Genomic DNA, 14167 nt, shown 5'->3' with positions numbered 1-14167 from the left:
ACGACCGAGAGGTGACATCTCCCAGCGCCAGTGACGGCAGAGACAGCCCGGTTGGCCCCCCGAACGCCCCCCCGGCCCTCCCACCGGCCATCTCCCGGTGCCCCAGGGCCGCCAGTGTCGCAGTCCAGCTTCCCCATCGCCTCAGCCCCAAACCAATTCGTCCAATTTGAAGGTTTAAAACAGATCTTTTTATTAAAAGTTGACAATAATTTATGTATTTTACAAAGGAATAGAAAGTCTGTCCATATATATCATAGGAATCACGATACAAAAATATGTGTAAAATTCTGTACTCGATTGCTCCAGCCCCTGGTTTCGGGCTGTTGCAGCACTGAACCCAACGTTCTGTATTTTGGATATGATTTTGGGGTTGGATTAGAGGACACAGGTCACGCCGGCCAGGGGATCAAAAAACTCCATTTTCTCCGCGTTAATGTTTTGCATAAGTTTACAATAATCCCTTTTTATAAACTGTACAACACATCATACAGGGTTTAATACACGTATTCACAGGGCGATTTCCTGAGTCGAAGCTAAACCTGTTCCTGTGCACACACACGCTGCCGGGGCCAAGGAGCCGGCGCCAGTCCAGGGGCATTGTCTCTTCCTGGTCAGGAATTCAGTTCACAAGCCGTGTAAGGCACTCAAGGAATCACTGAAGGCTACAGATATTATAAAGCAGAATACTGGAAATAACAGCCACATCCTCCAACAGCTCGAACAAGAAGTCCAGGCCTGACACGCACATGGCGGAGGGTTTGGGGTGAGGGGGTGGCTTCCCCTCCTCCTGCTGCTGTACACCCGCACTGAGGGGCTGCAGGAACCCCCCGGATGAGGGCACTGTCCCCTCGCCGCGGTCCTGTGGCTTGGAGACCGTGTTTTAGAAGATGCACCAGAGCCAGAGGTGAGGAGGGAGCAGCCGAGACCCGACACAGCTCATCTCATGGACAGCACTGGCTCCAGCTCGGCCGCGAGCCACGGCCAGGGACTGATCAAACAAACCCATCACACAGAGCCCAGAGGGGTCACAGACAGAGATCGAGAACCCAGCAGAATCCCTTCCTGTGGAGCCAGGGAGCACATGGATGTCAATCCCCTCTGTGCATTTATACGGAGCAAACAGTTCCGAAAACATTCTTGGAGCCATTTTTTCTTTCCTATGTACAAAACTTCTTACATATTTATATTGACATAAAGATAAGCACAATCCCTTATTTACACACGGACCTGTCCTGTACAGTTGGCTTTGTAATTAAAACCCCCAGGATTAAGGAAGTCGAATCAATGGGAAAACAGAACTGATACTTGAGACAGAAACACACAACAGGCAAGAGCACAGCCTGAGTGAAGAGCCACGTGATGGACCCAAGTCACTTCCTAACACACACCTCAACCATCACCTGCAGGGCTTCCAGTAAATAGAATTTTTTAAGACATGAAGTGTTTCAGTAGAACTCAAAATGGACCTGTTTTAGGTGAGAAATGCAGAAGTGAAAATGCAGCTCATCCTGGAATCCCAGCACTGGTATCAGGATCTGGTAGAATTGGAGTTTGTTAAATTATTCCATAATATAATCATTTGCTGATATCAAAATCCACAACCTTTGCCTTAAAACATTGCATCCACCCAGTACAAATATCACATCTGACCAACTTACTCCATTTCCACAGCTGAGCTCCCTGTGCTGGGTTAAAAGAGGTGGTCAATGTATAAGTGTGGGGAGAGGGTTTAGAATTTCAGTATCAAGGGGTTCTCTTCGTAGCTTTACAAACTCCAGCCAAGCTTTGGAAGCAGTGCAGGTACCTACAGAACAAAATAAACACAGGAATTAACTACAGCTGGGCTCCTCTCCCCCACATGGGATTTTCAGTTCCATTCCATGGGCTGTGCTGCGTTGTGTTAAGCAGCTCTCAGTTAAGTCTAAGTTGGCATAGGCTTAGCCAATTGCTGGATTTTCCCTGAAAAAAAGAGGTCATTTATTAAATGTACTGTTTTTCTAGGCTGTGCCATATATCATATCATTAATTTTCCTTAATCAACACTCCCCTAACAGTTTTGGGCAACACTCAGAATATTGTGATGATAGTGATGAATGAAGAATTTAAAGTTTGCCTCATCTGACAAGCTCTGACAGGACAAGTTGATAACCATGGAGCCAAATTCCACCTCCTTAGGTGAGGAGAGAGCACAAAGGACATGGTGTCCATAGGCGGGAGGGTGGTCCTGCAGCTGCCCTGACCCTTCCTGTCCACCTCCTTGGACCTGTCTCTGTGTTCTCTATTTCACACTCAGCTACAAGACCACCGCCAGATGGAAGGGGAATTTCTGGGGCAGACACATGGGAAGCAGAACAGTTCAGCCAATGACTAGAAAGGAGAGAACCCCCCATTCCCTGTCCCTTCTCCATCCCCCTTTCCCTGTCTCTTCTCCCCCCAGACCTCACAGAGCAGCTGAATCCCCCCTCCCCAGCACAGCCTCCGCACTGTGCAGGGAATGAATTAACCCTTCCCTGCCCACTCGGCCAGCAGGTTGGAGAATCCCAAACTGGGTTGGGCTGGAAGGGACCTTAAAGCTCATCTCATTGCACCCCCTGCCATGAGCAGGGACACCTTTCACCACACCAGGTCCTGGAGGTCAGGTGGCCCTTTTGTCCCTCCCCAGTAGGCTCTAGACAGGGACACACTGCTCACAGGGGGACAATAACACCCCAAGAATTTTCAGAAGCAATTCCTGAAAAGACACAGAACTTAAGAGAAAACCAAGAGTAACTAACACCGGCTTTTCCAGATGCCACTTTGCTTTATGCCCGGCTCTGTCACTGCTCATGGCACCGGGGTGGCAGCGCCGGGCGGGGCGGGGCCGTCACAACGGGTTTGGGTGAAGGCAGACGCGGTGCCTGCGCTGGGACCGCGGCGCTGCCACTTCAAATGTCACTCAGTGCGCCCGGGGCTGCCCGGGGCTGGCCGTGCCTCAGATAAAAGGCACAGTTACCACTCTCTCACCCCGCAAACTCCTGCCAAAGAGGGATTTTTTTTTAACAGAAAGCTGTACAAATGGGACAAAAGCCTTTCAGAAATGGTAATGGACGGAGCGCTAATATTTGTGCATCTGAGCATTCACAGCTTGTGGAAAACGGCAGCTTTGCTGGATAGAGCAATGCAGGAATGCAATTCCTCAAAGATTAGGGGTCACATTTCATATGGGAGAGGAATCATAGAATCCCAGACTGGGTTGGGCCGGAAGGGACCTTAAAACTCATCTCATTCCACTCCCTGCCATGGGCAGGGACACCTTCCACTAGCCCAGGTTGCTCCAAGACCCATCCAGCCTGGCTTTGAACACTTCCAGGGATCCAAGGGCAGCCGCAGCTTCTCTGGACAACCTGTGCCAGGGCCTCCCAACCCTCACAGGGAAGAGTTTCTTCTGTACAACCGACTTAAATTTCCCTCTTTCAGTTTGAACCCATTACTCCTTGTCCTGTCACTACACTTTCTGATGAAGAATGATCACCTTCAGCACAGCCTCTTAGCAAGGCTGCAGTGGAAGGAGACATATGTATATAAATATGCATATATATGTTTCTTTCTTTATAAGTGTGCTAAGGGGATTTGCTGGGTTTGTTTAAACACATCACCCTGAGCTGGAAATCCCATTTCCATGCTCTTGCCATCCGTGTGCCCCAGTGAGGGGCTGGTGGCAGTGGCTGAGCCCACCAGTGGTGGCAGTGGTGGAGCTTGGAACCCAATTTGGAATCCAGCTTGGGACCTAAGAAGTTATGGGGGTTTACAGCAGATAAAAATCAGGGTACTAATAGTTATGGATCTTTCCATACTTACAGAAATTACAGCTGCAACCTCAGCTTGGACAGAGTGCACCTGGTGTGATTTTTGCTAACACTTGCCTGTGTGAGCAGGATGAGGGGGTGAAGACCACTCAGGTAATTATCTACTCAGTGAAAATTAGTCTCTGCAAAAATTCAGATTCTGACTGCATTTGAGGCCACACACCCATGGCTTTTGTGGCAGGAGGAAGGGTTACTGGCTCCAAGAATCTCAGCAATCAGCAGCCCTTCATTGTCACTGGGTTACTAAATTCCTAATTTTTACTGAAGAACTAAGAGCACTGTTTTGCAGGACATCCCAGTGAACATATCCAACGGTGTGCTTTGTTCCTGACCATACTGACCTGGAAAATTCTGGAGTTTTCCTGCCTTAAGACTGTCTATCTACCAATGGAAGGAAAATTACTGACCCGATCCATTTATGCTGACAAACCCTGTGAGCTTAGCAAGAACTGCCCACAAGCATAAAAGCACTTCACCTCATTAATATTTATGGTCTGGAATCTGAAACGCCCTTCCTGGGCCTCCGAAGCTTTCCAGCATCTCCAGGGCCTGGGGGGAGGCTGGAGCTGGGCTGGGGATGTCAGGCACTGCTGTGGCCTGTGCCCCTCACCTCCACCACTGCTCTGCCAGGTTGGGACTAACAGGAACAAGCAGCACAGCTGAGTTTTAACCATTTCTGGTCGCTTTTCTACACAGTTTTGTGCCATAAGCAACCCACAGGTAGGGCAGAGCTGGGTTGCTGGCATTGCCCTCCTGCACTGCAATCAGAATGCCGGGGGCTCTGCCACCACAATCAGGCTTTACCCGTCCCTTCCCAATGAAGACAGGAGTAATTCTGACACAGACACGCTATAAACTGCTTCTGCTACAGGATAAAACAGTGCTGGTCCCTTGAGGCTTGATAGCGGGGCTTTAAAAAGCTGTTTCCTTCCATTACAAATCATTTATTTGTGATAAAATCTTGATACTACTCATTTTGCACACACAAATATATGTGCACAGAAGCCTACAGCATTTTCTTTTCATGTTGGATTTTGAAGCAGTGTATAACAAAGAATGGGCAGAACATTTATAATTAAAACTATTTAATGACTCCTACCCCACCCAAAAAGCAGCATGTGTGAGCACAGCCCTGGTCCTTGTGCTCCCACCAGAACAGGTTGAATGGATCTATTTTAATTCTGCATTGCTTTTACAAAAATGGCTGATTCTGCACTGAAAACTGTTAGTTTTGTCCTTTAGAAACCTGGTTTAGGTTAATTGCTGGTATCATTCCCTAATTATCAGGGGTATTTCATTTGGGTACACAGTGCATATGAGTGAATGTGATACACTTATATATACTTTTCATGTAATTTGTAAATCATATTAAAATGTTTTTTAAAAAGACAAATCTCTTAGAAGATAGTCATTATGGTGATGGAGAACACACAATAGCTATAAAATATATTTACATGTTGTGTAACATACAAAATGCTGGGCAATATCCCTATTTTTTACACAAATAAACAGCATCAATTTGTTTTCCAACTAAATAAAATAAGAGAAGAAAGAGAAGCTGTGGCTGCCCCATCCCTGGAAGTGTCCCAGGCCAGGTTGGGTGGGGCTTGGAGCAACCTGGGCTAGTGGAAGGTGTCCCTGCCCATGTCTGGGGGTAGAATGAGGTGAGTTTTAAGGTCCCTCCCAACAAAAAACATTCTGGGATTCTAATTTAAAATATTTGTCTTCTATATTTGCAATAATGGGGATTTTATAAATGTCATTGTCAGTTAACCCTTAGAGAAATCTCTGTTTGTAAGGCCTGGGCAGCGAATTCATGACTGGAATCCCTTATGGCACCTGCATCCATCTGCTGCCACAGCTGGAAGGGCTGGAACGATCCTCAGGACATAAATCCTTGGGCTGGGAGTGTCTCCAGGGGCAGCTGGGATCAGGAATGTGGTGTTTGAGGGGCTCCCGGGAGAACTGCAGACAAAGCAGCCATTCAGCTCCACTCAGCCTGGGCAGACGGGGATGGATTTTCTGTCCTTTCCCAATGAACCTGCAGGAACAGGAGCAGGTTGGTGGCAGCAACCAGCGCTGCCGGAGCTCCCAGGGCAGGGGGAGTGGGATGGTGGGATGGCACCTCTCCGGGTTCACCTCCAGCAGCCCTCCCTGTCCAGACCTGCTCACGTGCAGGTGTCACACAATCACAGTATCATGGAATATCCTGAGCTGGAAGGGACTCACAAGGACCATCCTGTCCAACTCCTGGCCCTGGCCAGGACACCTCAAAAGTCCCACCCTGTCCTTGAGAATGTTGTCCAAATGCTCTTTGAGCTCTGGCAGCCTTGGGGCCGTGAGCACTGCCCTTCCCATGACTTCTGGTCTCTTCCAGAACATGTGCTCCAATGCTAAATCCATGGCCAGGTCTCCCCTACAGCGTGAAGCCATAATTACACAACACAGAAGGGAATAAACCACCCCCTGGTTCACCTGTTCTGCACATCAGCTCTGAAGGGCAGCAGAAACAAATAAAGAAACAGCTCTGAGAAATAATAAATCATCACACCCTGTTGAGAACGGTCACTCTCCAGCATTATTCCTGTCACAGACCCCTGGGCACAGGGAGGGAGGAGCTGCAGCTCTGGCACAGGACAGTTCAGCAGGACAGGCATGTGGGCAAGCTGAAAATGCAGCACTAAAGCAGGAAAAGCAGGATAACACCTCAGCCTCCCCATCACCTGCTCCTGGGGAAAAGGTACACAAGGGTGTTCCCCAACAGGAACCCCAGGCCTCCGGGTGATGGCACTGCTCAATCCCACTGGAACATCCTTCTCTTGCCTTCCTTAGTATGGAGGGTTTAGGAAACACAGCTGCAATTAACACTCTCAGAGATCTGGTACATTATAAATGTACCAGCCCCCAGAATCCTACAGTCACTCTCTCAGTACAATCAGCACAGGGTGAAAAGTGGCTTTGATTTGATGACGGGTGAGTATTTTACAATCCCTTTAGTTCCACGACATCCCAGCGCTGCCAACGCGGGCTGGTCTGTCCGTGACAGCCGTCCTGACACTCCTCTCATCCATTTGCTGTATCCCCGGACTGTTTATAACATTCTTGTTTATAACAAGGAGGAAAGTGCCCCCTGGGGCAATGTGTCTTCAGAAAGCCATTGACAGAACAGAATTTCCTCTGTCTGCCTCTACAGATCTGCATGAGGCCAGGATAGTCTTAGTTACTTGGACATGTTCTCCTTTCCTGGGGGAGGTTTCTCTGGGATTTTTGCTGACCTGGAAGTGCAGGCACATCACTGGGTACCCCAGCCCCCTCCCTGTCTGCACTGAAGAGCCGCTCCATAAAGAAAAATTGATTTAGTGGAACACAGAGACACCCAAACCCTACGCACAGCACAGGTTTGTGGCAGACATGGTCACCTGTGCATGAACCTCTCCAGTGCGGTCAGGATGGAGCTGTCCTGCTCCCAGTCCACCTCACAGCCGGGCTGTCCCCTCCCTGCCACCCAGCTGGCACCCCAGGAGCCCCAGATCCCTACCCAGCAGGATTAGCTGCTGCAAGGTTTTCCTCCCAGGACACAGTCTGACCTACAACATCTGCCTGACACTTTATTGCGTTTGGAGAACCACAGGTGAACATGGTCCCTTTGCCACCTGTCCCTTTTCATTCCATAGGAATTAGTAACTCACTGGAAGGATTTGGCACAGTTACTTGGGTGGGGCTGGGCAGCAGCCACCCTGCGTTTATGTGTCTTTATCAAACCAGACCAAACTCGGAAAAACAGAAGTTTAAGACCTGACAACACAAAATCCCAGTAACTAATGATGCTCAAGAGTAAGTCAAATATTCCTTATTCTCATGTAATTATCCAACCAAAAATCTTCAGATTTGGGACTCTTCCCAGTATATCTCAACCCAAAATCTTCACAATAGTTTTTTTATGCTTCTATATGTGATCTTACATCAGCATTGGAGAGGACAGATAATATCCAGGAGATCACAGAACCATGGAATGTTTCAAGTTGGAAGGGACCATAAGGGTGATCGAGTTGATGCTGATCCATATGACACTATCAAACAGCTGCACCACTTTTTTAGAACTATTGTATGAAATCTTTAGGAATAAAGACCATGAATTTACAAAAATTTCTACCATCAGCACTGTGAACTCACAAAAAAATTTTTTTAATCTGGTAATTTGCATTTCTGTTAAAAATTTGATCCTCCAGATAAAATTTAGATGTTTTGTTGTGCATTTTGGCTTTATCAGAAGTGAAAGGATGAGGCCCCTGACAGGAGACAAGAAAAGGTTCCCAGTAATTTTGCTACAGGATGCTCAGAAAGATACGTTTCTAATTCCTTTGACGTTACATATCAGTATAACAACTTCCCCAAAGGCTTTGACCTCTGCATGTCTGGCAAAGGAACACTGTGCACATGAAAATGTAATTGTATAAATACATGGGGGGGTGTACACAAACACATGAATTTACAAATATAGTGCAATTTTTTTAAAAAAGCTCTCTTTATAATAGATTTTCCAGCTAATTAATTTTTCAGGCTAACACTGAGTTTGGTACATTGCAAAAATACGTGTCCTTATTATTTATGAGAACTCAGCAAGACCCAAATTAAGGGGGAGAAGTCTTCAGATGTGATGAGAACTGAACCTGCTCTGCTTGGGGAATGAAGGATAAAATGAATGATTATCTTTAAACCAACTTTGAGGACCAGGCTTTTACCCTGCCAGTCTCTGTATAGAGTTAGGCTGAGTTTTCTTTCTAAGAGCAAGCTAAGCATTGAAGGCACTGGTGTCTTGAGGGGAGGCAGACAGGACACCAAATTGCTGCTTCTGGGCACAAATTTGCAGGGTGTTTGCTCCCTGAAAAAGCTCTTCTTTACTTCCCACAGACACAAGAACACCCTGTGAATGATTCAAGGCCGGGTTGGATGGGGCTTGGAGCAATCTGGTCTAGTGGAAGGTGTCCCTGCCCATGGCAGGGGGTGGAATGAGATGAGCTTTAAGGTCCTTTCCAACCCAAACCAGCCTGTGATTCTGTGCTGTGTGTGATATCCCTACAACAACACAGGAATGGTGCTGCTTGGTCGTAGAGAGGATAAAAGAAAGGCTGGTTCCAGGTCCTGCCCCCTCTGAACCTGCCCAGGAAGCACAACCACAAGTTCCTGCTGCAAAATCTCAGCAAGTCGGTGACAAAGTGTTTTCCTGTGGGATTTGGCAAACCAGCAAGGAGCAGGCTCTGCACAGCCCAGAGCTCTGGGATGAGCTCCAGCCCTGCCTCAGACCTGGCTTAGCCGTCCTTCAGCACCAGGAACGTTCCTCCTGCCCCAGGGCCTCCATCTCATCCCGTCTCATCCATAAATTCAGACTGACATTGTCATTTCCGTGCATTTCAGTCTGGAGCAGTCTCTGAGACAGCGAAGCAGAAACACCAGGCAAGGGGACACTCTAAGCTTTTATATAAATTGGCAATTATTAACCCACTGGAAATCTCTTCATTATTGCTGAGCCCAATCTTGCTCTTCACCGAGAAAAAGAAAGAAATCCACAGGATTTACAGCACAGTAAAAGAGAGTAAAAGCTTTTGAGCCAATTTCTCTGTGCCTTCCCAGGAACGCCTTTGCTCAATGGGAGTCTCCTTGATGGCCTGAATTTCCCCTACACTTCACTTTAAACAAAGATGTTTGGGGTCACCCTGCACAGCAAAGATTTGCCAATTAGCATTCTAATGATGCAGCTCATTAGGGCCCCTGTGAGGGAAGTAATTTTCAGCCCCTTCCAGAATGCAGGAGCTCACACATGGGGTTGCTGATGAAGCCTTACAGGGAATTTCAGCTCCAGTAGCTCTTCATCTCCCCTGTGGATCCTCTCTGGAAGGATGTGCTGCTGACCTCGAAAAAACCCCAACCTGTGCTGACAGCTGGAGTACACCAGGAACACAGAACAACTTGATTATTGTTCGACAGATCAATATATAATGTGATTTAAAGAAAAGGATTATCTACAAAACAGAGGCTCACATGGACAGAGCCTGCACCAGTGCTGAAGGAGGTGGCCCCCCTGGAGCTCTGTGGGCTCTCACTGGGGAAATGCCCCCCATCCCACTGCACCTGCTATCTGTTGTCAAAATCATGGAATACAGACTAGCTTGGGCTAGAAGGGTCCTGAAAGATCATCTCATTCCAAGCCCCTGCCATGTTCTTCTTTCCATCCTTCTATCACTGAAAACACTGAAAATAATAATTTAATATTAATATTTTCAACGCTTTAGTTCAGATTGAAGCAATTAAACTGTAATTACAGCAACATCTTCTGTTACTAGTAGGAAACCTTTACAGCCACGAGTCAAAATGGATCCCATTCAGGTGTGACCCTTCTCCAGGGAGGGAGTGTTTAAGAGGGGCACAGGATCTGGTTTGGTCTTTCCAATTCTATCTATGTCAGTCAGTCCAGGTTAGTAAGAGGCAGCACTTTGTGTGCATTTATCAGAAGGAATTTATTTACAGAAGATATTGTGTGGCAGTGATGGGCAAACACTCCTTCCCCTCAGATGCAGCATCTACAGACACTTTCAAGGCCAGGCTCTGTGCTCTCCACCCTCCCAATGTGGGCCCACTCACACGCACACACAGAATGTCATATTTGGTAACCACATTTAGCTGTAAAGGGCATGGCCTGCTCAGTGTCCACATCTCACGGAGCGGTGGCTGGGCTGGGGCAGCCCAGGGGATGCAAAAGGACAGGGGATCGTAGGCAACAAAAACTAGGGAACAGGGAAAACTATCATCTGAAACCCAACAGCATCATGTCCTGGGTAATTCCAGCCTGAGGGACAGGTCTCCTTCTGCTGACCTGTAGGGGTTTGCACCCCGAGCCAGAAAGCCTTTTGGTGGGATATATTAGTGCTGGGATGCAACCCCCAGAGTTAATTTAGGATTCGATGGAATGTGTGCTTGGGCATATGCAGCTGAATTCCTAGAGTATTCCAGTACACAGTACAAGCTGGTGCATCAAGCACAGATTTTCCTGATGCAGACCTGGGCTCCCGCACATCCCAGATGTTATTTCCTTTGAATAAACAAATATTGAATTGAGTTATAATTAATGTTGGGGTTTTAATTAAACTGAGATAATCAAGGGAAAAAATGTGGATGCTCAAGCCTCTTCTATAAATGTAAGAGTTAATACCTATACAAATTTCTCTTAGGTAACTGACAACTTATTTACTTGGATATAGGTGAGTGCTACGCATCCCTGGGAGTCTCCAAAATTACTTAAACACACACTAAAAATAAATAAAGTAATATCCTAGAACTGCTTAGAAGAATAAAATAGCCTGTAAAGCAGCAGTTTATGATCCTGCAGGACACACAGTTCCCAGTTTCCTTAAGCTGCAGCACCCTCCAGTGGGGTCCCTGCTGATGGGTTCTCTGCCATGGGGACACCCCGGTCCCCCCCACCTGGCTGCTGTTCCCTTCAACCCACAGGAGAGATTAAAATTGTAGTGGAATTAAAAGTTGGTGCTTAATGAATGCATAAATTTGGTGTGTAAATAATGCTTTTATAAAGCAGCTTTCTCAGTGCCTGCACGTATCTGTGTTTATACAAATGCTCATGTTTCTATTTATGCATCTTTCTAACCCAAATATTTGTGTACCTAGACAAGCACAAATACTTATATCAAAATATTATTAAAAGCACGCTGAGAAGTTAAGCAGTTGCAAACTAAACCAGCCAAAGGCACTTTGAGCCCTGCCTGGCCTCCTGTGCCTGTGTCACCTCGGATACTGCTGTCCCACACTACCCCAGCACCCTGAGCACACCTCCCCCTTGATTCCTATTCCACACTTCAGAGAATCCCAGAATAGTCTGGGTTGGAAGGGACCTTACAGCTCATCCTGTTCCACCCCCTGCCCTGGGCAGGGACACCTTCCTTAGACCATGTTGCTCCAAGCCCCGAGGCTGGTGCGTGAGAGGCTTGGCTGGGGCAGGACTGTGGGCACAGAGGGGTTGGGGTTGGATCTGCTCAGGGAATAGGTTGGGCACCTGAGAAAACATGTCACAGGATCATGCCCAGAAGGCCAAAAGACTTTCTACTCCTTCACTTCAGGGAGATTTCAGTGGTTCTTGTTAAAACACACATTCTTAATAAAGAAAACATTTACTTGAAAACTAGCTTCCTGTTGAGGACTTGTCCAACAGACACTTCAGAAAGCCCTAATTAATTACAAGCCAAAACATTTTTATTTTCCTCCTTTGAGGGATTAAAGGCTTTTTTCGGTTACTGAATTCACAGATCTCACTGACCTCACTGCCCTGGAAAGTCTAGCCCCTGGGGGACTGGTGTGACAATGATGGGCACAGAGCACTGGGACCATGCTCTGAAACCTGCCAGCTGCCTAGCCAGGTTCAGTTCCCCCTCAAACATCCCTGGATCCTTCAATAATCCTAAAAACAGGACCTTTGGACAGCGCAAGGGTGGCCACTGCCCCTGTCCCCATTGTGGTTACCAGTAACTCATTACCAGCACAAATCAGGAAAAAAGTGAGTGAAATTGTGAATTTAAACACTTTTCTGGTTGCTATTTGTCTTTTCAATGTAAAATGAAAAATATTTTTATCTCCTGCGTTTAAAACGTATTTTTAAAAGCAGCACAACTGCTTGCTGTCCACACAAATCTGACAGTGTATTTAATTACCCCCCAGTAATTTTGTGTTGAGTCACCACCGATCTAGAAGCATAAAGTCAGCATTTGTGATTATATCACACTGAAATTCAACACCTAAATTACAGAAGTAAAATAGAGAGAAACAAATGATGTTTAAATAAGGACTTTGGTAATTTCAATGCCAAATTCAATGTTTTCTCTGTTATCATCTGAAGCATTTTAACCCAAATGAGAGAGACTAGCAGGTGAGGGAGTTCCAGAGCTCACAGAATCCCAGAATAAGGGGGTTCCAGCCCATCTTACCTGCCCAGAGCTCTGTCTCCTTCCTGCCCTGTGCTCCCAGGGATGGGATCTTTGCCATGGCTGTGAACAGGACCTTGTTCCTGGCCTTGTCCCACAGCCCCGGGTTTCTGTGCTCAGCTGAAGATCCCATGTGGTCTATGACAGTCTGGAATTTCTTCTGGATTTCCCCTCTTCAGCTGTTTTTCTAGAGGATTCCTTTTCCTTCCTGGTTCCTGCACCAGCCTCCTGGGCTTGGGATCTGTGGGATTTGTGCTCCCTTTCCCCAAGGTGAGGACGTTTTCCAGCTGACATCATCTTCCATTTGACAACATCTTCTGCTCCCTCTTGCTGCCTCCCCCAGTCCAGCACGTGTGGATCAGGGATAATTGTTTTAGTTCACTCTTTCCCAGGTTGAACTTTTTGCTGGGACAATGTTTAGCTTTTTATCATCACTCAGGGACAGCAAATTATAAATTATTGTGTCATTCTGCTCATCATGGTTTACTGAAAACTCAAAAAAAAAATTACAGCTTGATTTCCTGAATGTAGCTTCATGATTTTCCCTAAAACTGGGCTCTTGGGATATTCAACAAACCACGGGACAAACCCTGTGTTACAAAGAAATACCTTGGAACAAACCACTTCATTTTCACTCCTATTCATCTTGTCACGAGCTACTTCTCTGGAACTCTTCCTAAAGTCTTCTTTCAAAAGAGATTTTTAAAGAACTATGGATAACAAATATAAATGTGTGACATACAAACAGGACACGGGCACTTCTACACAGAAGCAATTTGCCACCTGCTTAGCAGGGAACCAAAATAATTCAGTGTATCTGAATTAGTTCTGTCGCTCCTGACAGAGCCAAGAGCTGTGTCCAGCAGCAGAGCCAGGATTCCACTGGAGGTTAGTTCAAGCAGCAGAGCCAGGACTTGGGGAAGGAGCCTGTGGCTGTAGGAGAGGGAGGAGGAGAGTTTTTGGCTTTCGTTGTCAGCTTAGTTCTGCCTTTTCCAAACGCTCCGTCAGGGATTTCAGTGGTGTGGATGTGGCCTGTGCAGGGATCTCCACACCCCCTGGTCCAGCCCCAGTCTGAAAGGGTCACAAGAATTGCACCTTCCATTGCCAGTAGCAAAGTATGAGAGAAATCTGGGGGGGTGGAAAGGGCAATGTCTCTGTTTTGGTCTCAGGAAGCAGGGCTGTCTTCCTGGGAATAACAGCAGGAGCAGCTGTAGTTCTCTCAGTAGGCTGAAACAAGACATAAAAACATGGATCAAAGAAAAGCCCGTCTGGGCAAAAACAACACACACGAAACTTCAGTAAGGTTCTATTTATAATTATCTCTTGAATTGTGCA

General features: G+C 46.8%; 1 protein-coding gene across 20 annotated transcripts in view; it reads right to left on the bottom strand.

The window, feature by feature from the left end:
* Window positions 1-204: 204 nt before the first annotated feature.
* Window positions 205-14167, bottom strand: part of JAKMIP3 (Janus kinase and microtubule interacting protein 3) — a 69551-nt gene continuing 55588 nt past the window's right edge. For 14 of the 20 annotated variants that reach the window (XM_027692233.1, XM_027692244.1, XM_027692245.1 and 11 more), the window contains 2 exons: window positions 12836-14059; window positions 205-1804 (listed from right to left, as the gene is read on the bottom strand). In XM_027692233.1, coding sequence (XP_027548034.1) covers window positions 13913-14059 — 147 coding nt within the window. In that variant the 3' untranslated portion in view covers window positions 205-1804; window positions 12836-13912. Of the gene's footprint in view, window positions 2732-9041; window positions 14060-14167 lie in introns of those variants that run through there. The other 6 variants (XM_027692247.1, XM_027692248.1, XM_027692250.1 and 3 more) reach the window with 3 other exon arrangements.

The sequence above is a fragment of the Neopelma chrysocephalum genome, unplaced genomic scaffold (genome assembly GCF_003984885.1).
Source record: "Neopelma chrysocephalum unplaced genomic scaffold, ASM398488v2 Primary Assembly neopelma1_85, whole genome shotgun sequence".
Classification (NCBI taxonomy): Eukaryota; Metazoa; Chordata; class Aves; order Passeriformes; family Pipridae; genus Neopelma; species Neopelma chrysocephalum.
Note: the sequence above shows the minus strand (reverse complement) of the source record. Positions and strands in the feature narration are given on the sequence as shown.